Source organism: Solanum stenotomum, chromosome 3, assembly GCF_019186545.1.
Source record: "Solanum stenotomum isolate F172 chromosome 3, ASM1918654v1, whole genome shotgun sequence".
Classification (NCBI taxonomy): domain Eukaryota; kingdom Viridiplantae; phylum Streptophyta; class Magnoliopsida; order Solanales; family Solanaceae; genus Solanum; species Solanum stenotomum.
The window spans coordinates 62,911,434-62,939,096 of NC_064284.1; the positions used below are offsets into that span (position 1 = coordinate 62,911,434).

Sequence of the window (27,663 nt, forward strand, 5' to 3'; positions counted from 1 at the left end):
CATGCGATATGATATCATGATATGAAATCATGATATGGTATTATGATATGGAATCATGAGATGAAATTGAAGGTTTGTTTGGACATGCAATATGGAATTTTTGTGTTGTATATTTTCTTATAAACAAAAAAATCTCATAAGTTGTAAAACTATTAAAATAGCCCCAATTTTTTATTCAATCTTATCAAATAAATAAAAAATTATAAAATCGCATAATAAATTATTACAAAGTTATTTGTTCTCCACTTAAGTAATTGTTTTATCTAACTTTAATTTAATAAAAAAAATTGAACATAAATTGTAGTGTACTAGTCTTTAATATAATCCTCCCACATAGTACAAACAATTTCCTCACCTTGAACTTGCATTTCTCGATCATGTGACCAAGAAGACGAACCAACATTGTTACTTTGAGCCATTTGTTGGTCAATATCCTCTGCAACTATATCTTCATGTTCATAGACCATAAATATTTCATCACTACTTTGGTATTTTCGCAAATAATTATGTAACACTGCACAAGCTATGACAATTTTCACTTGTGTATCAATATCATAATGGTTCATGCGTTGTTTCAATATTCTAAATCTATTTTTCCAAGCTCCAAAAGTCCGTTCAATCACATTGCGCAGAGATGAATGCCTATAATTAAATAGTTCTTTGGCATTTTGAGGCTCTCTTTCACTTCCTCGATAATCTTGCAAATGATAGCGTANTCTAATAATAAGTATTAATTTATCAAAAAATATATTAAAAAATTATCAATAGACAAAATTTATTTATTTTTTTCTAAAAAAAAGTACTAAAATTTAATTAAAGGGTGGCCATAAAAGTTGAAATTCTACCTTCTTTATTTCAATTGTGCTGATCCAATATAATTTTATAAACGAGGTTTGAAAAAGAGTGTTTTTTTTCCTACATAAAAAATATAGATCTAATTAATAAGTATTAATTTATCAAAAAATATAAAAAGAAATTTATCAATAGACAAAATTTAGTTTTTTTTTTCTAAAAAAAAAGTACTGAAATTTAATTAAGGGGTGGCCATAAAAGCCGATGTTTTTTTTGGCTATAAATACATTTCCGATACATTAGCTTTATCACTCACAATACTTCCTCACATTCCTCCATTTTCCTCTGTAAATTCCGGGGACCGGAAAAGTTTCACGATGGACGTTCGCCGGCGACCTGTAAAACCCCTTTACCCTTCCGAACACATTTCCTCCGGCGAACCTCTCAAACCCCATAATCAAGATTCCTCTGTTAAAGCTTCAGATGCTCTTCCATTACCGTTGTATCTTACAAATGGTTTGTTCTTCACCATGTTTTTCTCTGTCATGTATTTTCTTCTACACAGATGGCGTGAGAAGATCCGTAATGGAATTCCACTCCACGTGCTTAACTTTTCTGAATTAGTTGCTATGGTTTCGTTGATCGCTTCGATTATTTATCTGTTGGGGTTCTTTGGTATTGGGTTTGTTCAATCTTTCGTTTCTAAGGGAAATAATGATTCTTGGGACGTTGAAGATGAATCCCCAGAACAATTTATTGATAGAACTGTTACACCACCACCTGTTCGACGAAATATCCCAATGAAATCTGTACCTGTTGCTGAAAAAACTGCTCAGATAATCACACCATTTTCGTCAGAGGACGACGAGGTGGTTATCAAATCGGTGGTGGAAGGGAGAATACCATCATATTCCTTGGAATCTAAGTTGGGTGACTGTAAAAGAGCTGCTTTTATTCGAAAAGAGGCGTTACAGAGGAGTTCAGGGAAGTCATTGGAAGGGTTACCATTAGATGGATTTGATTATGAATCAATTCTTGGACAGTGTTGTGAGATGCCAATTGGGTATATTCAAATACCAGTGGGAATAGCTGGACCTTTGCTGCTTAATGGGAAAGAGTTTTCTGTGCCAATGGCAACCACAGAAGGATGTTTAGTTGCTAGTACTAACAGGGGTTGTAAAGCCATTTATGTTTCCGGTGGCGCTACGAGTGTTTTGTTCAGAGATGCGATGACTAGAGCTCCTGTAGTTAGGTTCGGCAGCGCAAAGAGAGCTGCAGAGTTGAAGTTCTTCGTCGAGGATCCAATGAATTTTGAGACTCTATCTGTTGTTTTCAATAAGTGAGTCTTCTTGTTCTTCTTCTTCTTTTTCAAGTTTTGATTTTTAATATGCTTGTACTCATTTTACTGCATTTATCTTTCACTATGAAGCTAGTAGAATCATAGTAATCCCTTAAATTTGACTTACATATCAGACTAGTTATGAAAAAGTATTAAATTATAGTTAAAAAGTAGTAATTATGATAGAAATATCATCATATCAAAGTCCAGGAGTTGAATAGCTTTATAAATGTGAATTCTTGAAAATGGTATAAATTAAAATGTCCCTCCGTTTCAATTTGTTTGTCTTGCTTTCCTCTTTAGTCCGTTTGAAAAAAGAACGTCTCTTTCATTTTTTTGGCAGCTCTTTAATTCTAAGGGCATTTTGGTACATTTAACATTTCTTTAGTTCACGAGATTCAAAAGTTCTCTTTTTTTTCCCTTAAACTCCGTGTTAGTCAAAACCATACAAACAAATTGAAACAAAGAGAGTAGTATGTTGCTCGGACTCTTACAAAATGTTGTAAAATGTCAGCGGGTGCGTGTCGGATTCTCCAAAAGTAATGTATTTTTGGAGCATATGACATGGGTCCGCATCAAAAGTGAAGAATCCGCGCAACTTAGGTATTTTGCTTTGTAGTTGATGAAAGTTACCATGAGAGTGTTCAAACAGTATGGTAGATGAGAACATCTGGATCTTTCCTTCTTTCCTTCTTTCTTCTATTGTTGACTAATATTTCAGACATCTTTTCTTAATGCGTTTTCCTTTTGAAGATCCATTGATATTGATGTGTTCAGTGAATGAATCCATTTTTAGTTTCTTCTTTCAACAATGTCTTTTTACCCTCTCTAGAACTTTCATCATTGTCTTTATGATTTTATTAGATTTGTCTGTTACTTCAATATCTGTCATTTTCATTAATTTCTTTGGATAAATCTTTGGTTTTTTTCTGGAATCAGCACGTCATCATCCAATATTATGTTTACTAGTTGTATAACATTGTTTTTGATTTGGACTTTACAGATCAAGCAGATTTGCTAGATTACAGAACATTCAATGTGCAATAGCTGGAAAGAATCTATACATGAGGTTTAGCTGTAGCACTGGTGATGCGATGGGAATGAACATGGTTTCCAAAGGTGTACAGAATGTTCTTGATTACCTTCAGAATGAGTACCCCGACATGGACATCATCGGCATATCTGGTACTCCACCTACCTTTTTCTAAAAAGAAAATCTTTTTTGATACCCTGCGTTCATTGGTTTTTCATGTATAATTGATTTTCATACTGCCTAATGCCAATGTAACGTAGCGTCAAGCCTCAACGACAGCACACCTATTTTTTTCTTCTTTTACCCCCATGATCTGGAGACGCTTATTAATTGGAATTGTCCGAACTATAACAGGGAACTATTGCTCGGACAAGAAACCAGCAGCAGTTAATTGGATTGAGGGGAGAGGAAAGTCAATAGTTTGTGAGGCAATCATCAAGGAAGACGTGGTGAAGAAAGTTCTGAAAACTGAGGTTGCTACTCTAGTTGAGCTGAATATGCTTAAAAACCTCACTGGCTCCGCCATGGCTGGTGCACTTGGTGGCTTCAACGCCCATGCCAGCAATATTGTCTCAGCTGTATATTTAGCCACTGGCCAAGACCCGGCTCAAAATATTGAGAGCTCTCACTGCATCACTATGATGGAGGCTGTAAATGATGGCAAGGACCTCCATATTTCAGTCACCATGCCTTCAATCGAGGTATGCATTAAACATATTAATACTTATTCTTGATCATCATTCTTGGTACACCGTCTTTCCACCCCCAAACTTTTACATGTGACGATTTTAATGAGTTTTAAAACAACTATGCCTCAAGCCCCAAGGAAGTTATAGTTGTCTATATGATTCCTCTATGCTTTTATCGAAAACAACCTCTCTACCTCTAAGTTCTGTGTACACTCTACACTAGATATGTCGTTGTTGTTGTTGGTATGAGTTTCTTCGTGGTACTTATTATGCATATTATTGTGAATATTTTTCAGGTGGGTACAGTAGGAGGAGGAACTCAATTAGCATCGCAATCAGCTTGCTTGAACTTATTAGGAGTGAAAGGTGCCAACAGAGAGGCACCAGGGTCAAATGCAAGGCTCTTGGCTACAATAGTAGCAGGTTCGGTTCTCGCGGGTGAGCTATCCCTCATGTCAGCTATCTCAGCTGGGCAACTTGTGAAGAGCCACATGAAATACAATAGATCATGCAAAGATGTCACAAAGTAATATGCAACAACACAGCTAATTTCTCCCCATCTGAATGTTTCAAAATTGTACAGATTTTATTATTCCCAACAAGCAACTTTTCTTGAAATTATAATCATCATCAACATCTTTGAAATAAAGGATTATAATACCAAATTTAGGAAATAATATTTTCATATTATTAGAGACAAGATGATCTGTATGCTGTGTTGTATGTATTAATATGCAAATATTTTTTTAAAAAAGATACTATGTGGGGAGAAGGTAGTTGGTGTCATTAAGTTTCAAGGTGGATGACCTTATAATGTCTTTAATTTTGTATTTTCTTTTGTACTTGTTATTACTTTGTAATATATTGCCAAAAAATCAAAATGGCATCTCAATATTGGTATTGTTTTGATCTGCACAAAGTGTTGTTATCTTTTTAAATAAATTTCTTTCATTCACTAGTTGTACTTTCTCTTGTCAAATATTAAAGAAAATAATATTTACTTAAAATTAATTATCGTATTCGTATCTAGTGACGTGCACCCCATTTCACAATTATCGTATTGAAATGGATAAAAAATAATCAAGGAATTCAACTATATTTATATTATTTCTTTCACGAAAATTCTAACTTCGTCGTTACCCATATGACTCATTCCCTTCATTCACCATATAATTTCAAATTCACTTTTATGACTCCACTCGGTCTGTGTTAATTGAGACATTTAAGATAGATATAAAGGATATTTGACAAGTAGTCTTATGAATAAGGCTATCAAAAAAACTTTCTTAAAAGTTGTAAAATTATAAAAGAGTTAAACGATAGAAAAAAAAAAATTGAATTACTTTGTGAGTTTCACACTTTAACTATTAATTTTTTTTTTGTTATCTTAATTATCATAATTTATGTATTAAAACACATCTTGAAGCAGATTAGGCCAACTATTTGTTGTTCCCATTTTTCATCAGAACTATCATCATTTACTTAACTAAGTATATTTTAATACATAAATGATGATGGTTCAATTAAGAAAATAAAAATCGTCTGATATATAATTAAGATATGAAATTCATAAATAAATAATATAAGTTCATTTAGGTTTTTTAAAAATAGTACTATGACTTTGTAGCTTAAATATAAGGAAAAATTATCTAAATAGACAATTTACTTTATTATGTTCTCTAAAAAAAATTATCATTTGAAAAAATTACTAAAATTTCTACTAGACAAAATGTATTCGAAATCGAAACGTGACCAAATATGTATTCGAAATCGGAACGTGACCAAATTCCATCAAAGGTAATTTTCTAAAAAAATTGGGTAAGATCCACCGAAGTGGATAGCCTTAACCGGATGTGTCTGATAACAGGTAAAGCCCGAAGGCTGTTCCCGTCCCTGTCGGGGGAGATGCCAACCATCTCTCCTTTCTACGAACACATTATTAGACCAAGTTATGAAATTATATGAATACAATTTTTTTTTTAATAAACTCGCGATGTGGGACGACTTTTCTCAATTTCACTTCCAAATGTCTTTAGCAACTTTAAGCAAACACTATTGAGGTGTTAATAGGTAACTAATGAATAATTTCTGAACAAGAAATTTTAATGATACCAATACAGTATATATATATACTGATTTAGTATCACTTAAGCACAATTATCAATCCTAATAATACTAATATAATATATGATACTGATTTAGTATCAATTAATGAATTGGGTGTATGTACTGTAATTTTTTTGAGAAAATGAATATTTCTTGAATTACTTTTGATTAAGGTATGGACATGAAATTATTTTGAGTTTTATGGCTCATTTATGTAATTTCTCCTTTATTATATAACCCAGCCCAAAATCTAGCCAGTTGAACACCCATACTTTTTAGTTGTAATGGATCAATGCGATTTGAAGTTTATGATCTTTAGTTAATACATCCTTCCTTTCACAATAAAATATTTATAGATATTTAATTAATTGTTAATACATATACATAATTTGAACAAAAGCTATTAAATTCATTTGAACCTTCATGTACCATGGATCCACCCCTAGTAATAGGTCCTATGGATGGAGGTTACCCATTTTGTTTGTTATTATACACATTTTTTGAAGTTCTTACACGTAAAGCACCAAGAGTTTATTGCACCATTAAAATTGCAACAAATATTATATTCGAAATTCATATTTCAAAAGTATAATGAGTTCAATATCTTAGAATTTTTTTAAAGTTGAACCTATCAAGTTTAAATTTGCCTCTAAAAAGTACATATACAGTGTAATCTCACAAAGTGGAGTTTGAAAAAGATAGAGTGTACGCATACCTTATCACTAGAGAGGTTGTGTAAGTCATTCAAAATTAATCAAATGGCATCTAATCTTGATTACAAAATTACAGCTCTTCAAAGCATGAAAGACTGATCACATGATAGAATTGCAATAAAGCAAATGCTAGCCATTGTATCCATCAAATTCATCCAAACCTTGAGGTACCAAGGATGGCCCTAAGGTTTGTAAATCGTTGCAAAAAAGTTTCTTCTTGTCGATAAATTCATGATAACAATAATTTATTTGAACAGATACGGAATTTAAGCAAATACCGATTCTTTCGTGGCTAGGCTGCCATGCTATCAATCACTCTTCCCTTCTTGGGCTCCAAGTTCTTGCAAATAATGCTCTGCATCCAACGCTGCCATGCATCCTGCAAAACAAGTTTTTTCAAAGAGGATCACTAACTTTGATACCTGAAACCAATCAATCTTAAGACAATTCTAGAACACACACATACAGACTAACAATAGACCATATAAATGAACCACGAGCACCAACATTGTCGCAAACTGACACTAGATGTGAAATTTTCATAAACTTGAAAAAACTTGGATATCAAGATTGACAACATATTTCATGCATTCAATGTAAAGCTTACCCCTTGAAAACTACTCTCTTCAAAGCATGTGTCAAAGTACTGGTTAATACAGGGAGTTGAGAAACATGCATTGTCTAATGTTTGTGAGACAAATCTTTGAGTTAAATCCAGCTCGAAGATCAGTAATATAATGGAGATTCACATTCTCCACCAAATCAAAATAGTAAAGCGACTCGTTGTGTCATAAAGAACAACAGCTCACTTATGAAGCCCATAGCATATAAATGTTAACAGTTCAAAATTGGTTAAGGTAGTATCCTTATAGGATCGACACTGATTAATAGTTTGGAAGTCGGGGTTAGCACTAAAAGGTGCCAACATAACAAATGCACTGCTTGACATTTGTTGACTTGGCATAGAAACCTCCTATAAGTATAATGATATCAGATGATCATAGAATCAAATGGTCGGTACAAAAGTTTGATGTTGATGCTTAGACAAATAGGAGGTCACAATTTAGATTTCAAAAAGTGCAGAACTATGTCAGGAAAGGTGTAAAACCGATTTATTTTATATTTGAGTTGTATAATATTGGACTGGAAGAAATGATTAAAGTTCACTTTAGATGGGAAGAAAATTTTCTTTTCCATGGGACAACTAAGACAGGAGATTATAGTAGCACTAGCCAGAACAAGAAACCAGTGCACAAGAAACAATTGTTGGAAAAATATATATTGGTTGATCATTATATTGTGGTCCATGCTAGTATAAAAAAAAAGAAAAAAGTCCAATGCACAAAGCATCCTACATCACGGTCCGCAGAAGGGATGCACTCCAAGGGATGTGATGTATTCTAGGCAGCTTATCCCGATACAATCATAATTGGTTGATTCCATGGGTCGAACCCGTGACTTATGGATCATATGGAGACAACTTTACCATGCTTTAGGCTAGTACATCAAGAAAAATTGGCAATCAACTTCCTATCAAATACTTTTACCTCCAGAAACTCTCAAGCTCTAGGGAATTGAAACAATTTTCCAGAGAACTATTGCTTATAGATATATCAATGCACTACACTATACCCTTGAGGTGAAAAATATTTTACCTATCTCAGGAAGTTGCTTTCTGCTCAAGTAATCCTTACAAAATACCATCATAATGGACTACAGAAAATATCTTTTTGATTAATATCAAGGGCTACAAATTTATTGTTTAATAAGGGTTGTTCTACCATTCCTCTTTAATTGGAAGTGACTTTTCACTAGTTGTCCAGCAAAATCTTGGGAAAAAGTCAAACCATAATTAAGTGACTTTGCAAAAACAAAAAAAATGAAGAAAAAAACTCTTCCACAACGACTTTCCAAGAACATACTAATTATTACAAACAATGCATAAAGAAAATTGCTGGTTATACCAGAGGCAGCAGGATGCTTCATTTCCTCTTAATCAACTTCCATTTGTATTCATTATATATTTCTGGTTACTCCTATATGATACCCTTCTTCTCATTCTCTCTTAAATGGCATTGAGCCTTGAGGAGTTTCATTTACTAAGCTATAAGCTGAATAGATCTTTCCCCTGATCAACATTTTGAACCGCTACAACACCTTTTGCTAAATAGAAACCTCACTTCTTTTATTACATCTATGATGTCTCCTGGAAGTCAGTATCGACACTTGACGCTACTAATTGAATAGTTTTTGAGAATTTCCTATTTTCAAACTTTGATAGCCTAACCCTCATGCAATAGAGCCTGCCAACCTTCCGTAAAAAGTAGAGATAGGGGATCCAATTAATAAAAAATGCAGGGTGCTACTGTTGTAGCCGCAATGAGGAATGCTTCCTTTGAAGCTCTCTTAATATGATAGAAAGTGCCTCCTTATTCTCAGCATCTATCAAGGTCGTGTACCGTAAAATCCTTGTACACTTGTTATCAAAGCAGCATACTTTAAAACATTTTGATGCTTTACTTCCAGCTCAGAAAATAAAGGGTCTAATTGCTAACATTTGTTCAGTATTTCCAAGAAGGACATAGTATTATCCAAACCTTAACAGTTAAAGCTATAGAGAATCACCAAACTAGAGTGAATAATAATTAATTTCAAAAAATGGGATTTTGGATTATTTTTATGACTTTCACATCCATCTATGTGGAAATAGCCCAAGATTCAGACGGGCTTCGATTGAGGCTTAGTTTTCTTGTTGAAAAGAGGGGATTCTTCAGCGCTGTTGTAATTTCAACTCTATGACATTCATCAAACACAACCAATAGAGAAGCTGTAGCCATGCTCAATGAAGCAAACTAACAAAGAGCAAACAGCAAAGTAAATTAGGATCACTACCTGAACCAGCAGCAGTGATGGCTTGCCGGTACTTCTTATCTTGCACATCACCAGCAGCAAATACACCTCTAACGCTAGTCTTTGTCGTCCCTGGCACGGTTGCAACATACCTCTCAGCATCCAACTGCAGTTGTCCATCCAAAAATTTGGTAGCAGGTTCATGCCCAATAGCAAAGAACAAACCCGAAACCTCCAAATCTGATACCTCTCCAGTAACCACATTCTCCACCTTTAATCCACCCAAAGACTTCTCCCCATATGCCTCCACCACAGCAGAATTCCAAACCACCTCTATCTTAGGGTTACTCAATGCCCTATTTCGCATAATCTTCGAAGCCCTAAATTCATCTCTTCTATGAATTATATACACTTTTGAACCATATTTCGTCAGAAATGTAGCTTCTTCCATTGCTGAATCTCCACCACCGATCACCGCCAAAGGCTTGTTACGGAAGATCGGAGCTGCGCCGTCACACACAGCGCAAGCCGAGATCCCGCGATTCCAATATCCATTTGCGCCGTCGCCGGATCCAGGAAATTCAAGCCGCTTGGCAACAGCACCAGTAGCGATAATAACAGCGTCTGCTAGTACAGTCCTTTCATCGGACATGACTTTGAAAGGACTAGCAGAGAAATCAACGTTACTTACAGTTTCAGTGAAGATCTGTGTACCGAATCGAACAGATTGAGCACGGCACCTGTCCATGAGTTCACCACCGGCGAGTCCTTCCGGGAAACCGGGGAAATTCTCAACCTCGGAGGTGGTTGTGAGCTGTCCACCTGGCGCGATATCATTGGCCATCCATCCTTCAAAAAGGATCGGTTTTAGCTCGGCGCGTGCTGCGTAAATGGCGGCGGTGTGAGCCGCCGGTCCACTTCCGATGATGCAAACTTTGGTCTTCTGTATGTCCGCCATAGAGGTTATATTAGCGACACGGTGATGGTGGTGGTTGGTGGCGGCGACGACGGCGACCGGCGGAGAGTTTATATTGTTTTTTGGGCTTTCTGGAGTGGATCTTTATGACATGTGGCCAATAGTTACGGATCAAAACTTTGTTTTAAATGGGTCGGATTTTGGCGGGTTCGGTTTTTTCATATTTTCATTCTTGAGCGGGCTTTGGCGCCAAATTCAAATAGCGGTTAAAAACTAAAACCATTAATTTTCTTTTATTCAAATTGGGAGATTTTATTTCATCCTTTCTTTATGCATTATATCGGCCACAAGCAAGTAAGGTTGCGTATCAGTCAGTTGGGTTTAATTTTAAAATTTATTGGTTTAATTTTTTTATTATTAATTTGTAGACATGTCAAATCATTATAGAATTGTCTTAATATAGGTTTACTGGTTATAAATCGTTAGTGGCTCAGTTATCGGTTTAACTATTAAGACTGGACATTAAAAATAATAATTGAACTTAAAAACGTGACAAACCAAATAAACCATACATATGAGTTGACAAAGTTCATCTTGCTAAAAAACAAACATTGTTACATTGTAGGATAATCGAAAGTTTGAAAGAACCAAAAATAAAAGTATGAAACTAAACTCTAAATCAAAAAATTTATATATGTCCAAAAACACGAATCTAATACCTCTAATTAAGAGAGGAGCAACACATCCGTCACACTTTATTGATTGATGATGGTAAAAATGGTCCTGGATGTGAATTCATAATGTGAAACGGGTTGCTTTTTTTCTTCTCTTTGGAATAAGGGATAGATGGTAATTAGTACTCACATATTACTTTTGTTGTCTTAATTAAATAACATGTCATAATTATTAAGATGCGTGAATAATATAAAAATAATTTACACTATTGATAAACATAACAAGTATATAATTATATAATAATAATTATTATTTATATAATTTTACTTAATTTTTACTTTTACTCTATTCAGTATGATAATAATAAACTTTGAATGAGATTATAAATAAAGCAATATGAATTCAAGAGATGACAGAGACATTATTATTATATTAACATTCTAATGATTAAAGATAAAAAAGACTTTAATCTCAACAATTGACTAATTAAAACAAAAGTGCTTTTCATCATGGAGACATAACTAGTGAACTTTCCCAAAGTTTGAAAAATAGGATGGGGGCTTAATAATTATATTAATTTTTCGAACCCCCAAAATGTTCTCAACAACACAACTTTTAACATCAACTTTTATTGATTTTAGTTATGGTCAAAATAATAGACTTTTGTTAGGTGGCCACATAATCTTTTGAATCTTCACCCTATACCTACTAAGAACCTTCTCCCAAAAATAAGGCAGTTTATAATACTATTATTTTTAGCAAATTATCAATCAATATTTATCATAAAGATTTATTTACAATTATCTTATAAATATATTACTTATATAAATACTTTATTGGTCTCAAATAAGTGTCATTTTAAATATTCAAGATAAAATTTAGTATGTTTTTTTTCCTTTTTAACTATACCATCATATATTATCTTTTTAATAATGTTTAATTTTTAAGAGATTTGTTAAATAAGAATACTTTTTAGTAAACTATACATTATTTTTATTGATTTCTTAATAAACATGAATTTTATTAAAATAACACTTGTTTTAGGACAGAAGGAAGACCTTTTTCCCGATATCAAATTATCAATACATACATAAAGCTTAAATACCAAAACAAATATAAAAAGTACAACACTAATGCCATAACACAAGCACAAGTGTTAAGTTTTTTTTTTTTTAAAAAAAAAGATTCTCGTTTGGTAGACAATATCTACATCAAAATCTGACTAATCCAAATTTACACCACATAATATCCGATCAGAGAACAACACTCACTACAAAATAAAATTCATACACAAAATTTGAACCCAAGACCTCAAAGCAGCTCCATTCATACAACAAAACTTGTCCTATTTCCATTGTAATTATGTTCCTTTTTTTTCCTTTGAAAGGTCCACAACATTTCCAATCATTGAACAAGAAGAAACACAAGGACAAACAGAACAGTATCCAATGTACAAACAAAGCATCAAGAAGAAAAAGACAAACAAAACACACACAAAATGTTCTATTTCAAATCTCATGACCAGGCAATTTTCACCTGAATTAAATCTAAGGTACCATATGATCAAACAACCCAAAAAACACATTAAATAAAGAAAATAAAAATCAAGGTGGAAATATATAGTACTTATCTTAATATATTTACAAGGATTTTGACTTTATTTTAGATGGATGAAACTCACTAATCTGATTAATTTGAATTATCAGTTGCGTTGAGCTCATTAAAAAATAAAATATTTTCTTGCAATTTCTTTCTCAATTTTCACGAGTTGAATTCAAGACCTCTCCATCGACTTGCCATCTTTCTACCTTTCTGGGAATTTCTCTAATTTCAGAACTCAAACTCATAAACTTCAAGAGCTCTTGTTAGAGTTGCAGAATATCTCTATTTTCAGAACTCGAACTCAATCATGACATCTCTTGTTAGACTTGCAATCTCTTCGACCTTCAACCTTTTTTGGAAATTTCTCTTTCATCTTCAGAGCTCGAACGCGAGACCTCTAATCAGTCATTCTGATCATTTCAGCATTGAAGTTTCATGATTTTCCTCAATGGAAAGAGAATTCCTCTTGATGAAATCCAAACAATCAGCAATAGCTTCAGCATAAAATGAATTTGAACTTGTAAAAGACTTTAATTTATAATCATTTCTGTTACCATACATACCATAATCAACTTTTTTCTTCACCAAATTCTTCTCTTCTCTTTGTTTTCTTCCACTAAAATTCTTCTTCAACAAAATTAACAAATTCCCACAAATTGATTTTCTCAAAATCTTGAAAAAATTCAAGAACTTCACTTGTAATCTTTGAACTGAAAATTTTCTTGAATTTAACTTGATTCCTCTATTTCCATAACACTTTTTTCTTCCAATTACTCTCTTGTATCCCATATGACCCATGATTTATTTATTTATTTTTTACACAAATGATGAATTGTTTTTTTTTTTTTAATGGAGATTGTGTGTTATAAATAAGTGTGGAAATTGAATGAAGAAAGGCAATGATTTCAAGTTGGTGAGTGGAAAAGGGAAATAACTTGGAAAATGGGGTGTTTTTGGAGGAGACTTTTTGATGGTCTAAACGCGGATTTGTAAGACTTAGAAAAAGGTTTAGATAGTCGGAAATTTGTTTCAATTAAGCATCTGAATATATAATAAAGTGTTTAGATATTTGAATCAAGACTTATTTTAATTGAATATCTGAATATATAATACTCCCTCCGTTTCACAAAGAATGACCTACTTTCCTTTTTAGTCAGTTTCAAAAAGAATGACTTCTTTCCTTTTTTGGTAACATTTTACTTTTCGTTTTTCACGTGGCATGTTTAAGACCACAAGATTAAGGGCAATTTTGTACATTTGACATAACTTTAATTTAGGACCCCAAGATTCAAAAATCTTCTTTATTTACTTAAACTCCGTGCCAAGTCAAACCAGGTCATTCTTTGTGAAACGGAGGGAGTAAGTGTTTAGACACTTAAACAAAGACTTATTTTAATTGAACCTCTAAACATTTAATAAAGTGTTTAAATATTTGAATGCAGTCTTGTTTTAATTGAACATCTGAACATACAATAAAGTATTTAGAAACTCAAATGAATATTTATTTTAATTGAGGATCTGAATATATGATATAGTGTTTGTATTACACATTTTCAATTTAAATTTTGAAAAAAATATTTGAATGTCTTTTCACGTGTTCATTGTGTAGATAAGTTAATCTCTTAAGATTTGTCACCTCTTTTTAATTGTATGTATTTGCCTTAGTAAGCCGTCAAAAACCCTATACCTTTTCAATCGAGGTTAATGTATATATTTAAAGGAGATGACATATTTAACATGGTTAACTTAACTACTCAATAAATGTTTGAAAACACGTATAAAAGTTTTTTCAAAATTTAAATCGAAAGTGTTCGATAGAAACAAGTCGTTCCTAAAACCTGAATACATATAATAAAGTATCCACTTATACGATATTTTCAGTTCAATTTTTTTAATAAATATATGTACGTATTCTCAATGAAATTTGCTGAAATAAATAAAAATTAAAATTTATCAATAATTGAATGACATTTTTCTTTTTTATTGAGAATATAATCAAGACGGAATATAGGGAGACAAACGATAGAAAAATAGGGAGAATGTCTTATATTTCACAAACCAAAGTGACTGGAGTAGTTGTGAGATTAGATAGATAAGCATAACAAATTAGTGGATTAACAAATTGATAATCACAAAATTTGTCATGCAATAAATTAAATTAACAAGTAGATTACTACATTCTGTCATGCAATATACACAAGGTCAATTAATTAATTAACATGTAAGATTATTCGCCTTGGGACTTACGCCCGTGTCTCGGGGCGTACGCCTCACCCTGTATAAAATGTCTTGCCTCATGCCTCCGCCTTTTAAAACACTGCTCTTAATTTTGTCTTATTAATTGCGTGCCTTTAATCAAGTGGTATACTTTTCTTTCCATCAAAAGATAAGCTGTAAGTTGGTTAACTATGTACTCCATTTATTCAAATTATCTGTCCTCTTTTTAAAAGTAGTTATCTCAAATAGTTTATTATTTTAAAAGTTTAATCTTTTTTTTTTGTCTGTAATAGTCTTAAAAGATAAAAAAAAAAATTGACTAAATATTTTTCATTATGATTTCCTTTTTAGATTATTGAATGCATCGTTAAATTTCTAATTAATAATTTTAAGGATCATGTAAGAAAATATCACAATAAATAATTTGAGATGGAGCGAATATTTCATTAAGAAGTATACTTACACTGTATCGATTACATTAGTATATACATCCACTATACATATATTTATTACTAGCAATAAAATAAATAAATTTGGACGGTTGTAACAGCAGTTTTCCACTCAATTAATTTTTTTTTTTTTTAAAATTAGCAAGTGAAAGTCCAAAGAATATTTTAGAGCTAATTAAGGATGACTTTTTGGATAATGTTTATAAACCTTCGAGTAATACAACAAAAACAACTTTAAGCAGTGATAAATATGCATGTTAGGCGAGAGGGAGTTGCTCGGATGGTAAGCACCTCTCACTTCCAACCCGAAGATTGCGAGTTCGAGTCACCAAGGAAGCAAAAGGGGTGGGAGATCGTAGAAAGGGTAAAAAAATAAAATAATAATAATAAAAAAATATGCATATTAACAAAAAATGTTAAAATAATTATCGATATTATTTAGTTTTTATTGGATCTACCGTCGCTATGGATTTTAGGAACATTTACAAAAAATGTTAATAGCCTCTAAAAAAACATACCACAATTAAGTTATTATTATTAATTAGTTTTCGTTAAAAAACATTTTTGTTGTATTGAAGATCAACTCTTAATTTTGTTTAACATTATCCAGTTGTCCGCTAAAAGTTGAATAAATTATTGACAAAAGAGTGGAGAAGGGTGTGTTCGGTGCGACGAAGAATATTTTTTAAGAAATAAATTATATTTTTATATTTTTATTTGTGATTGATAAATAATAAAAAAATATTATTCTAAAATTGTTTATACACATTTTATGTAAACATGGGAACGGTAGTGAAAATATCTATTATAGTAACCCTGGTTCTAACAGACTATGAGAGAAAAGAAGCCATTTTATTTATGGAAAAATGAATTATGTATATATTACAAGGAATAATGAGTTGTCCTCTATTTATATTTATTTATTACAAATATACAAATATAAAATACAAGTGGATGGGGCCAACATTAAATAAAAGTTGAGAGAATAAAGATGAGGGAAAGCTTATATTTGCGATAAAGACTTAAACTACAGTATAGGAATTCATGTCTTTTCGATCGCCTTTTTGATTGTTGCATTGATTTAGTCAATTCGATCGGTGCATAGGTCCGGACGACTATTTACCAAAAACAGAGGCTTCCATAAAGTCGTAAGACCATGCATGGAGGCCGACGCCTACCCAGTGCCGCAAGGTCAAGAAAGTTGATGATGTGATGACAGGGAAGCCGATGAACACAAATCACGATAATGTGTATCTAATTTCGAATTTGTCATTGAGAGGAAACTAATTAAATCCTTTTAAGAAATAAAGTTTTTGCATCCTTCTACATTGTCCCCTAGTACAATATACTTAAGAAAACGATTTTCAAGGTCAACCTATTTAACTGCATGCCAGACCACTAACTCAAGTCAAGAGTGTCTCCATCTTCAACTCTAACTTCAAAATTTTCAAATAAAGTGAAAAAATATTTGTAATAATATATAGTAGCTTGTATATATAGATCTAATATATGACATTATGTGACTACTTGTTTTGAGATATTACTTTTTTAGAGCAAATTTGATAGTATGTTTAAGGTAAATAAATTAAGTTGGATGATTTTGTTAGTTTTTAGAAATTGCAAGGTATAAATCATATTTTTAAAAAGTACATTCAAATATTAAATATTCCTTGCAAAAAATATATGGTTAAACAAAACTCCAACTTCAACTTGAGATTCAGAAGATGATTTAAGACCATAAATTTAACATTAATTGTCCATTGTTTTAGAGAGGCTAACAAGTCAGTTAATGCATTAGCCTCGCTAAGTCACAAACTTGAGGAAATCAAGGTCTTCACCCTCTTCTCTAATCTTCCCAACAACATTTGATGGCTAATCAATCTAGACAAATGGAGTCTCCCCTCCTTTAGACAAATTAAAATTAGACCATCTCTTTTTGTATATGAATCATCATGAATTGTGTCTATAATTTTCCTAGTGTGTTAGTCTCCAGAGCTCTAGTCTCTTCTCAATGATCATGTACAAAGTTTGGAATATCAAACTCAAAATTTTAACTTTTTACACATCAATGATCAAATGAGACTTTTAATAATAATGATAATAAAAAAAAATCACCTTCAACTTTACTTTAAAAATTTCAAAAAAAAAAAATTCATAACCAAACACTCACTCAAAGTATTATTTAGAAAATATCTATTTCAAAATAATTTAACTCGTCAAATAAAAAAAAAATTAAGTTAATGTTCAGATTTTATTTTGGACTCCACAAAAATAAAAACTCTCGACCTCAGCTATTTCAAAGTCTTAATTAATATTTTTTTTAAAAAAATGTAAAATGGTGGGCACTCTTTGAGAACTTCTCTTTTAAACGATCTACTATCATGATAAATAAAATAAAAAAAAAAAAATATATATATATATATGTCATTAGCATTTGTAAAACAGTGTCGTACTCTATATTGTATTTGAGTATTGTTCCATAATCCAACTTATTGCTAATGCTTTTAGGAGATAAAATTGGATTGAAAGAACACTGATATACAAAAGAGTGGTTAGGAAGAGAGAAAGTGAACTGACTTTAGCTGGAAACTTTGGTTCTTTAATAACCTAAGCTGAACCCCTTTCATACATCACAAAGAGTTAAATTGCACCAAGGAATTAGAGTCTTTTGTTCAAACCATCAAATATAAGAATTAAGTATCATTTAAGCTTAATGAGGGAGCGTAATTCGATTGCAACATTCATAATTCAGTTTGAAATTTATTTAGTACTCCATTTGTGTTGATGGAATGTAGCATGGTGGTCCATTCTGTATATTCACACCTAAACCAATTAATTGGCAGAAAACACAAAAGAATTAATTAGCTAATAAATTAAAACACAAGCAAAGAATCAAATCTACGCTGATCACCAAAAGAACCACTCTCAATCCTACAACATGATCCATTGTTATTTCCACTTCAGAAATTTCGTCCAGCCAAAATAATTAAGATTGGTCCAGAAAATCCAATTCTTTGAATATTCATCTGACATTACATATTCTAAAATGCCTCTAAAATCAAAGTTTTATGATATATTCAGCCAAATGTAAAATTTGGAGAAACCTCAAAACAAAATTAAGCAAAAAATATATGAATATGACAACTTAATTAGGAATCCAATCTTAAGAAATAATTGAAGACACAACAAAGAATTAACTCAAAATTATAGACAAGATTAATTGAAGATGAAAAGTTGCGGAAGATCTACTTCTCATATATTTATTATAGTCAATAATTTGTGAAAATTAGACGATTTTATCTATTACAAAAACTTTTAATGAACGCTAAAAAGTTCAAACAAAATATTTTAGCATCACTATCTTAAACATTTATCCTAAAAAAATATTTCCGATTTTTCTAAAATCTATTTTTAACTGATCTTCACCTAGTCACGTTACTTTTTTTATATTTTATATTTTTGTCTTTCTTGTAAAAAATGGCATTTCTATTTTGAAATTTCATTTAAATATATATATTTTTTAGATAATGCTTGATAGTTCCACAAAATTAGGCTCCATATTTTTTAAATTAATATATTTAAAAGGATATACTAGATGGTTCCACAAATTTAGATAATGCTTTGATAGTTCCACAAAATTAGGCTCAAAACTAAATTTCAAATGCAAAACTTCCGTGTGTGTTTTTTATTTTTATATTTTATATTTTCAACGTTTAATTTTTTATTTTAAACATGAAAACCACTAAAAATTAGCATTTCTATTTTGAATTTAATTTAAATATATATTTTTTATGTTGACATTTGTCATTAATAAAAGAAATTGAATTATATATTTTTTTTATGTTTTTGAAGTAAAAATTAGAGACTAAAATTCTATTTTTTTTAATTATTATCTTATATAAATTTTAAAAATTATAAATTGGTTATATATCACATTAAATTTAAGTAATTCTATAAATAAATTTAATATTTTTAATTTCGAATTTAACATAATTACAAATAGTGGATCTTATTTTTTTAAAAATAAATGTGCAATTATATAAATTTGTTTTTTTTTTCATTAACCACATTACTTGTTTTATATTTTTTCATTATTATCAAATAAATAAATGTGCAGTTATATAAATTATTTTTTTCACTAACCATGTTGGTTGTTTTATATATTTTTTTAGTTTTTGTCAATTGACATTTAAAAAAAAAAATCGCATTTTTTTTGGGCTGACATTTGTAATTATTTGTTTTAATTGATGATATATGTCTATTTTTTATTTAAAATTTTAATTTATAAAATTAAATTAGTTATAATTAGATCCAAAAATTGAGAATAACTCAAAAGCAATACTTTTTTTTAATAATATAAAATATATAGTATAAATTCAAATACAATACTTTAATTAAAATTATTTTTGTAGTTCAAATAGTTAATATTAAATCTGTAAACTTCAAAAAAAAAAAAAGAGTTCTAAACGTACTATATTGATTTATAGTTACACGTTTTTAGGACTCCAACATGAAGAGTTAATGTGCAGTTAGGAATGCTAACTAATTTGGCGTAAAGTTGTCCAGAATTTGTGTGTAGCTATGATACTTATTTGAATTAAAAATAAAGATAAGATTTATAATTTACAGTTACATTTAATTTTTTTAAAAATTTGTTTTAAAATTTTATCTCATTTAAATGTAAGAATTGATTTTAAATCATTTTTTAAAATAAAATAGTAGTTTATTATTCAAACTAATTACACATCATTAATTTTAATTAATTAAAAAAATTATTTTTGTGGTGCTGACACGTGACACTTTTTCTTCTCCTATTATAAATAGAATATAGATTAGGGTTTTCAAACTATCATAGGCATTGGCGCAGCTCAAATATGAAATCTACACAAATAAAGTCAATTCCTGAAGAGATAATCTTCGAAATATTCTCACAGCTTCCGGTCAAGTCTTTAATGCGTTATAGACGCATTTCTAAATTTTATAATTCCCTTGTATCTGAATCAGATTTCGTGAACCTCCATCATTGCCGCTCTATGACTCGTGTTGATGGAAGAAAATATCTCGTGCACCAACCGGAAGGATTTTATACCGCAGAGGTTAAGGAAGATGGAATTGGTTCCTTTACTCGTATTGAGGATTTGCATACATATTATCGTTCAATGTGCGTTAATGGTTTATTTTGTGCATGGACAGGCGTGCAACATGTTGTAATTTGCAACGCCAGTACAAGAGAAGTAAGATTTCTTCCCAGCCTAAATGAGTATATGCACCCAAATTATGGTCTCTATTTTTATTCAATAGGTTTTGAACCAGAAAAAAAGAATCACAAAATTTGCTTGTCAATTAATGTCAATGTCTTAGAAGGGTACACAAGAAATTGGGTATTCACTTTAGACACGGATGAATCATGGAGAGAGACGAAAAGCATTAATTGTTTTATGTCCCAACAAAGAATTTGCCTGAATGGAGTTATTTATATACTGAGTTATGACTGTCTTACATCCAGATTGAAAATAGTTGCATTTGATGTCAGAACTGAAACATTTAGAATTTTAACATGTCCTTATAATTCCACTAGCCGTAATTATGACTATGAGTTGATAGAATTGAAGGGCAAATTGGCTGTCTTGAAGTGCAAAAATAATTCGAAGAGAGAAATAAAGTTGTGGATTTTGGAAAACGATGATTGGGAGAGTCACATAATTAACATCCCTTTACCATGGAAAAACTTTGGAAGATTGGAATCATTAAATTTTATGTGCACAAATTGGGATAATCATGAAGATATCATATTTGAAAGTAATATTATGAAAATTGGTGTATGTGACTATATCTCTTATGATATCACAAGAAAAAGTTGGAGAGAATTCAAGGTTGAAAATTTTGGTGCAAAGAGTTTGTGCAACAACATTTTTGGTTACGTAGAAAGCCTCTTCTCGTTGGGAAAAAAATTGAAGTAATAGTCTTCAAGATTAAATTCCTTTATTTTATTTTATTTATATTTGATAATTTAATTTTATTCATTTTTATGTAATTTTTTCGAACTTTCAATAGAGTTTTTCATTTGGGTAGTTTAAGTAAAAAGTTAAATTTATTTAAAAAAAAAATGCAGAAGTAATATATCTTATTGTGTTACAACAAATTAGAAGTCAAAAAAAGTTTCATGATATAGGGCATTCACGTTAAATGTCTGCGGAAAAATCGAATCGATCGATAAATCAAATCTGAAAAAATGGCATTGGTTTATGGTTACTGGGTTATTGGATTAGCGGGTTTTTAATAGTTTTATAAAAAGAATTATCGGGTTATTGGTTGGTTTTGATTTATGAATATTGGTTATTGGGTAAACCGATAACCCATTAAGATTGTAGTAATTTAGTACTAATTACCCGCATATAAATATTAAATATTAATTTCAATATATTACTAGTTACCATTTTTGCTTTTACCCTTTAATTTACATTTTACAGTGGCTTTTTGAGTTCATAACTTCACATTGTACAAAATGTCAAAAACCTAAACTAAGAACCCTATTCCTCTTAATTTCTCTTTGTGTTACACTAGTATAGTTCTTTTCTTGTTAGTTATTTTTATTTCTATTTTATGAGCATTAGTAAAGTTACATTATTGTCTTGTCATATTAAATTGTTGGAGAAATCATATATTTGTTTTATAAACATTTTCTTATTGGTTAAACCGAAAACCAAACCGTTAAGGATCAAAGTCGATAAAAAAAATCTTATTTATTTGACTATTGGTTTATCGTTTTAAAAACTGAAAATCGATAAACTGAATTGATGATGCACACCCCTAAAAATATAAGGCTTGTTAAAGAGGGAAGCACTCTAGAAAACCTTGGAAGTAGTTAATGTCAAGAAATCCAAGACGAATCTTATATTACACGATCATTTGTATCAAATATGGTTTCCTTTTAGAGATTAATTAATATCCAACAATGGACAATAAAATTACACGATCATTTTATTTTTAAGAAATATTCTCAAGTATTTTCACATGTTATTAATATTTAAATAAAGATAACGAAAAAAAGTATTATAAAGTTACTTGGACTCTAAATTAATTAGATAGAGTTTATTTAGGATTCTCACTCTAGTAGAATATAATCTTTTATATTGTATAGACCATATATATTCGGAAAAGAAATTGATAAAACTACCTAATTTTATAGTGTAAATTATAGGAATCACATACTTTTAAGGCGAAATTACCATCTATCCCTAATAAGTTTCTAATTACAGTAATCCCTTAAAATTTTTAAAATCGAATACAATAATTGAAGCTCGGATACAATAAAAAGTGGGTCGGATACATTAGTAATTAAAGGTTATATATTTGTTTGTTGCGCTTTTAATTGAAAAAAATGGAAAATCAAAAATTGAATACCTTAAATCAAGCCAATCAGTTTCGCTCTTAATGTCAATTATAGAAACGTGATTCCCAAAATAACAAACCAAATCAGAATTCAGAGTTTCAAATCGTGTTCGTCTTCTTCTCTGTTTCAACGAAGAAGACTTCGACTGAGAATAAATTTTGTTCGTTGTGATTTTGACCGGATAGATAATGAATATATCAATTTTGTTGAGGTATTCTGGAGTTTGGGAGAGTGAGATTAAATATTAAAGATACAAGAGTGATGGGATAGTGGTTGGTGAACATGTTTCCTTCATGAATCTAGTTTCAACAATTGCGGCTGAGTTGAATATTGATGAGTTGAGAAAAAAATTGAAATACGATACATTGTAGAAGGAAACTCCTCTCCAATGAGTACAAGGACTGGTATGAGAGTAAAACTTCATGTAGAGGTGAAGAAACGTGAGATTGGATTTGGAATGGATCCCCTCTGCATTGATACAATTGACAAGGATGTTGGCGATATTGAAAGTTTTGATGTGTCGACTGGTTCAATTATCTGTGTTGAAGGTGCTGAACAGGATACACTCGCTCTCAACTTGGTAGAATAAAAAAATGATGATTCGTGTTATATACCAGAGTTGGAGGTAACAAATTACATATATGATACAAAAAGTACAGACGTGAAAGTGGATCAATTGTACAAGGATATAAATAAAGCCACTCTGGTATCTGTAATCAGTGGCAGACTCAGGATTTTCACGAAGTGGGTTCAAGATATAAAAATATACCTAATATTATTTGTAATTTTTATGAGGCAAACAACATACATATCTGACTATACTAAACAATGTTAATACATTTGAAAAAAAATTACATTGACTTATGAATGAGACGGTAAATAACAAGATGGACGAAAAACTAGGCTTCAATATAAACTAAGAAGATAAAAGAATATTATGAATGATTTCTCTTCATTCAACATTTAACAAATAAAAACAAAATATTAAACAAAATAATTATAACCTTAATTTCATAATCGAATATATAGAAATATACCTAATTTTATTTGTAATTTTTTGTTGATTTTAGAATGATAAGGAATTTTTTAGTTGAAGAAATAAAAAATAACCACAATAATCATATAATTATATATAAAGACTAGAATCAAGAGCTAAAAACATACTTGATGGATATTGACTATTGATGCGAGATTTGAGAGACGGGGAGAGTTTTTTTTCCTTCAATAAAAAAATATGCTCAAAATTTGGGGGGAAAAGTAAGAGAGGTTCAAGAAGATTTCAACAAAGAAGAAAACAAAAGGGTTTTTAGAATTAAGAATAATAGGGATTAGTGCCTTTTTAGTTGAGTTTTTTTTTCTTTAAAAAAAAATTTAAAACAAAAAGGACAAAAGTTGTTGACTATTGAATTTTTAATTGTAAAAGTAAAAAGTTGTTCTACTTTTTATAGTTTCTAAGTAACTAAAAGGACAAAAGTTACACCTACATAAATGACAAAACTGTGTGTGAACGTTTTATATATCAAAAAATGAATTAAAACTAAAATGTGGCAATGGGAATTCGATCCCGAGTTGGCTGGAAAAATTGAACCCCCTCAACCACTCAGCTAAGCTTCAGACTTGTGTTAGTGGGTTCAAAATTTATTATATACATATAAAATTTTAAAAACTGATTAAATATACATATATATACAGTGTTATTTTTCAACGAAGTGGGTTCATATGAACCCACTTGAACCACTGTAGGTCCGCCCCTGTCTGTAATGGCAAAATACAAAATAAAACATGGCTTCAATTTCAGAGTAAAGCTGTCTAGTTAATGGGGAGAAGATTAAGGAGAGAAATAAGGAAGTGATAACCTCTGATTTTTAGTGTAGAAATTTTTGTATCCGGAAGTTTTGACTTAACTTAAAAATAAGGGATTTTGGAGATTTTGAAAAGTAATAGGGGATAATGGAAATAAGTGAAATAAAAAGGTGTGTATTTCTGTAATTTTGCTAATTTTATAAGGGAAAGGAAAGCGGTCATATATATATATATATATATATATATATATATATATATATTAGGGTTTTCAAATATCATAAGGCATGGCCACAACTCCACTCTCCTCCAATAGGGAGAAGAAGATGAAATCTACAAAAATAAAGTCAATTCCGCTAGACATAATCTTTGAAATATTCTCATGGTTTCCGGTGAAGTCTTTAATACGTTACAAGTGCGTTTCCAAATTTTATAATTCTCTTGTATCTAAAACAAATTTCGTGGACCTCCATCATTGCCACTCTATGACACGTCCTAATGGAAGAAAATATCTTGGGCACCAATCCAAAGAATTTTATACCTTAGATCTTGTGCACCCAAACCAATCCAAAGAATTTTATACCTTAGAGCTTAAGGAAGATGAAATAGGTTCCTTTATTCGTATTGATGAGAATCTTCATAAATTTTGTGAGCATTATCACACGTATTATCATCCTATTTGCGTCAATGGTTTGTTTTGCGTATGGAAAGACATGCAACATGTTGTAATTTGCAATGCCAGTACAAGAGAAGTAAGATTTCTTCCCAGTCTGAATGAGAATATTCATATTCACCGAAATTACAATTTCTATTGTTATTCAATAGGTTTTGAACCAAAAAAGAAAAGAAGCACAAAATTTGCTTGCCATTAATTATGTCTCTCAAGGGTACACAAGAAATGGATATTGACTTCAGATACAGACAAATCATGGAGAGAGATCAAAAGTGTTGATTGTTTTATGTCCAAAAAAAGAATTTATCTCAATGAAGTTATCTATATATTGAGTTACGAGTATCTTCCATTCAAATTGAAAATAGTTGCATTTGATGTCGAAGTTGAAACTTTTAGAACTTTAACATGTCCTTATGGTTCCATTGATCATAATTATGACTACAAGCTTTTTGAAGTACAAAATTAATGATTTGGAGAGAGATATCAAGTTGTGGATTTTGGCTCAAAATGACGATTGGGAGAGTCACATGATTAACATCCCTTTACAATGGAAAATCTTTGGAAAATTGGAATCATTAAAATTTCTGTGCAGATATTTTGACGATATCATATGTGAAAGTAATATGAAATTCTTTTTGTGTTACAATATTACAAGAAAAAATTGGAGAGAATTCAAAGTTGAAAAATCTAGTGAAAAGTACGATTTGTGCAACAATATTTTTGGTTACGTAGAAAGTCTCTACGCATTAGGAAAAACTTTGTAGTATAATATAAAGTCTCCAATATTATTTTCCTTTATTTTCTTTATTTTTGTTTTGACAATTTTTCATGTAGGATAGAAACGTTATATATATATATATATAATTTGTGCCTTGAGTTGATTCTTGCTTTTATTAATCAAAGAAGATATGGGTTGTTAACATTATGAATTTCCTCATAAATATTGTCACAGTTTTGTGACAGATATGTCAAATATCGAAATAATTTTTATTAGTATAAATTTTCTTATGCTTTTACTGTCCAAATACGTGGATCTCGAGATACATGAGTCAAATTAGGTGTACTTTGTTCGAGATACATTGTATTCAAGTGGATTCACATGTATATGAGATACATAACAAATTTTGTTTGCCTCCCTCCCATCTCTCTCAGCACTCTCCTATGTATATGATATTCCAAATACATGTGAATCACACCAGATACATAAATATACATGTATATATCTAGTGTGATTCGCATATATATGAGATACATGACTATTTCGCTCTCCTTCTTCCTCATCTTGCTCGCTGTTCTCCCTATTTTATTGTATCTGGCAGCGAAAATACATATATCTAGGTGTATCTTCCTCGATATATGGTAGAAAATTCTTAAATAGTGGTAAGCACATATTAACTCCGTCCATTTTTATTTGTCATGTTGCGCTTTTCGAAAGTGAATTTGATTAACTCGAAATTAAATTAAATTACATTAATTCAATATTTTAAACAAAAAATTTAGATATTAAAAAACTATACGAAAAGTACTATCAATTGCAATTTTTTGCATAGCAATATAATGAAAAAATACATCATAAAATATTAGTCAAAGTTCATATAATTTGACTCTAAAAAAGGAAATCATAATAATTAAAAGTGGATGGAGAGAATAATTATTTAAAAGTATAAATAGAATTAGTAATATATATAATATGGATGTATGTCTAAGAAAGAAGTTTTCCCTAATTATTTTGACAAATTTAAGGTAAATATATTTTTGTAACTTAAAATAATCAATTAGAAGTCTAAAAGAGTTTCCACAGTTATGGCCATTGGGAAAACTTAATTTGCAAGACTAGTATCAAAGATTAAATTGTACTAATTTGGATTACGTAATTTCTACATTCACATATTTCGAATTCCAAAACTTTGATTAAGTATGAATATAACGCTAACATCCATCTTACCTTTCTCCCAAGTGGCTTCAAGTGTTATGTCAAGAAGCTTTATATATATTTGGGTATTAAATTTTTTTTCATCTTAACATTAGGTTAAATCAGGTCAAAGTCACTCTCAACATAATTTATTATATTATTCAATTTGGGTCAAGTTCACATAATTTTCTTCAATGACATTTAAATTCATCATTATGAAAAGTCTCATTTTATTAAACAAGCAACTAGACATTGTCGTATTGTTACCTTTTTTTTTCCTTTTCATTTTGCCTTGACTTATTATTTAAAAATTATGTTTTATCCTATTGTATCTTTATTTCATTTATAATAACTCCACACCGTACTACTCTTTTTTATATATATAAAATATCACTTAATCGTATTATTAATCTGTGACATTATATTTGTAACAATGTGAAATCATATAATCTATTTAAACGTTATATTCATTTAAATAAATATAGTACAATATGATACGATATG

General features: G+C 30.5%; 3 protein-coding genes and 1 non-coding gene across 6 annotated transcripts in view; 2 read left to right on the plus strand and 2 right to left on the minus strand.

Annotated features, from left to right (window-relative positions):
• LOC125858581 (HMG1/2-like protein) overlaps nt 1-27,663 on the plus strand; it is a 377,596-nt gene that overhangs the window by 292,580 nt on the left and 57,353 nt on the right. The gene's annotated exons all lie outside the window — the stretch shown is intronic.
• On the plus strand, nt 1,088-4,808 carry LOC125858547 (3-hydroxy-3-methylglutaryl-coenzyme A reductase 3). Its single transcript, XM_049538353.1, has 4 exons — nt 1,088-2,131; nt 3,135-3,316; nt 3,519-3,865; nt 4,150-4,808. The coding sequence occupies exons 1-4, from the start codon at nt 1,170-1,172 to the stop codon at nt 4,381-4,383; spliced, it is 1,725 nt and encodes a 574-aa protein (XP_049394310.1). The 5' UTR covers nt 1,088-1,169; the 3' UTR covers nt 4,384-4,808.
• On the minus strand, nt 5,661-5,788 carry LOC125861053 (U6atac minor spliceosomal RNA). Its single transcript, XR_007445924.1, has one exon. It is a non-coding gene; the product is annotated as a U6atac minor spliceosomal RNA (small nuclear RNA).
• LOC125858563 (thioredoxin reductase 2-like) lies at nt 6,731-10,571 on the minus strand. Its single transcript, XM_049538377.1, has 2 exons — nt 9,565-10,571; nt 6,731-7,051 (listed from the first exon to the last, which is right to left on the minus strand). Exons 1-2 carry the CDS (start codon nt 10,478-10,480, stop codon nt 6,981-6,983), a joined length of 987 nt encoding a protein of 328 aa, XP_049394334.1. The 5' UTR covers nt 10,481-10,571; the 3' UTR covers nt 6,731-6,980.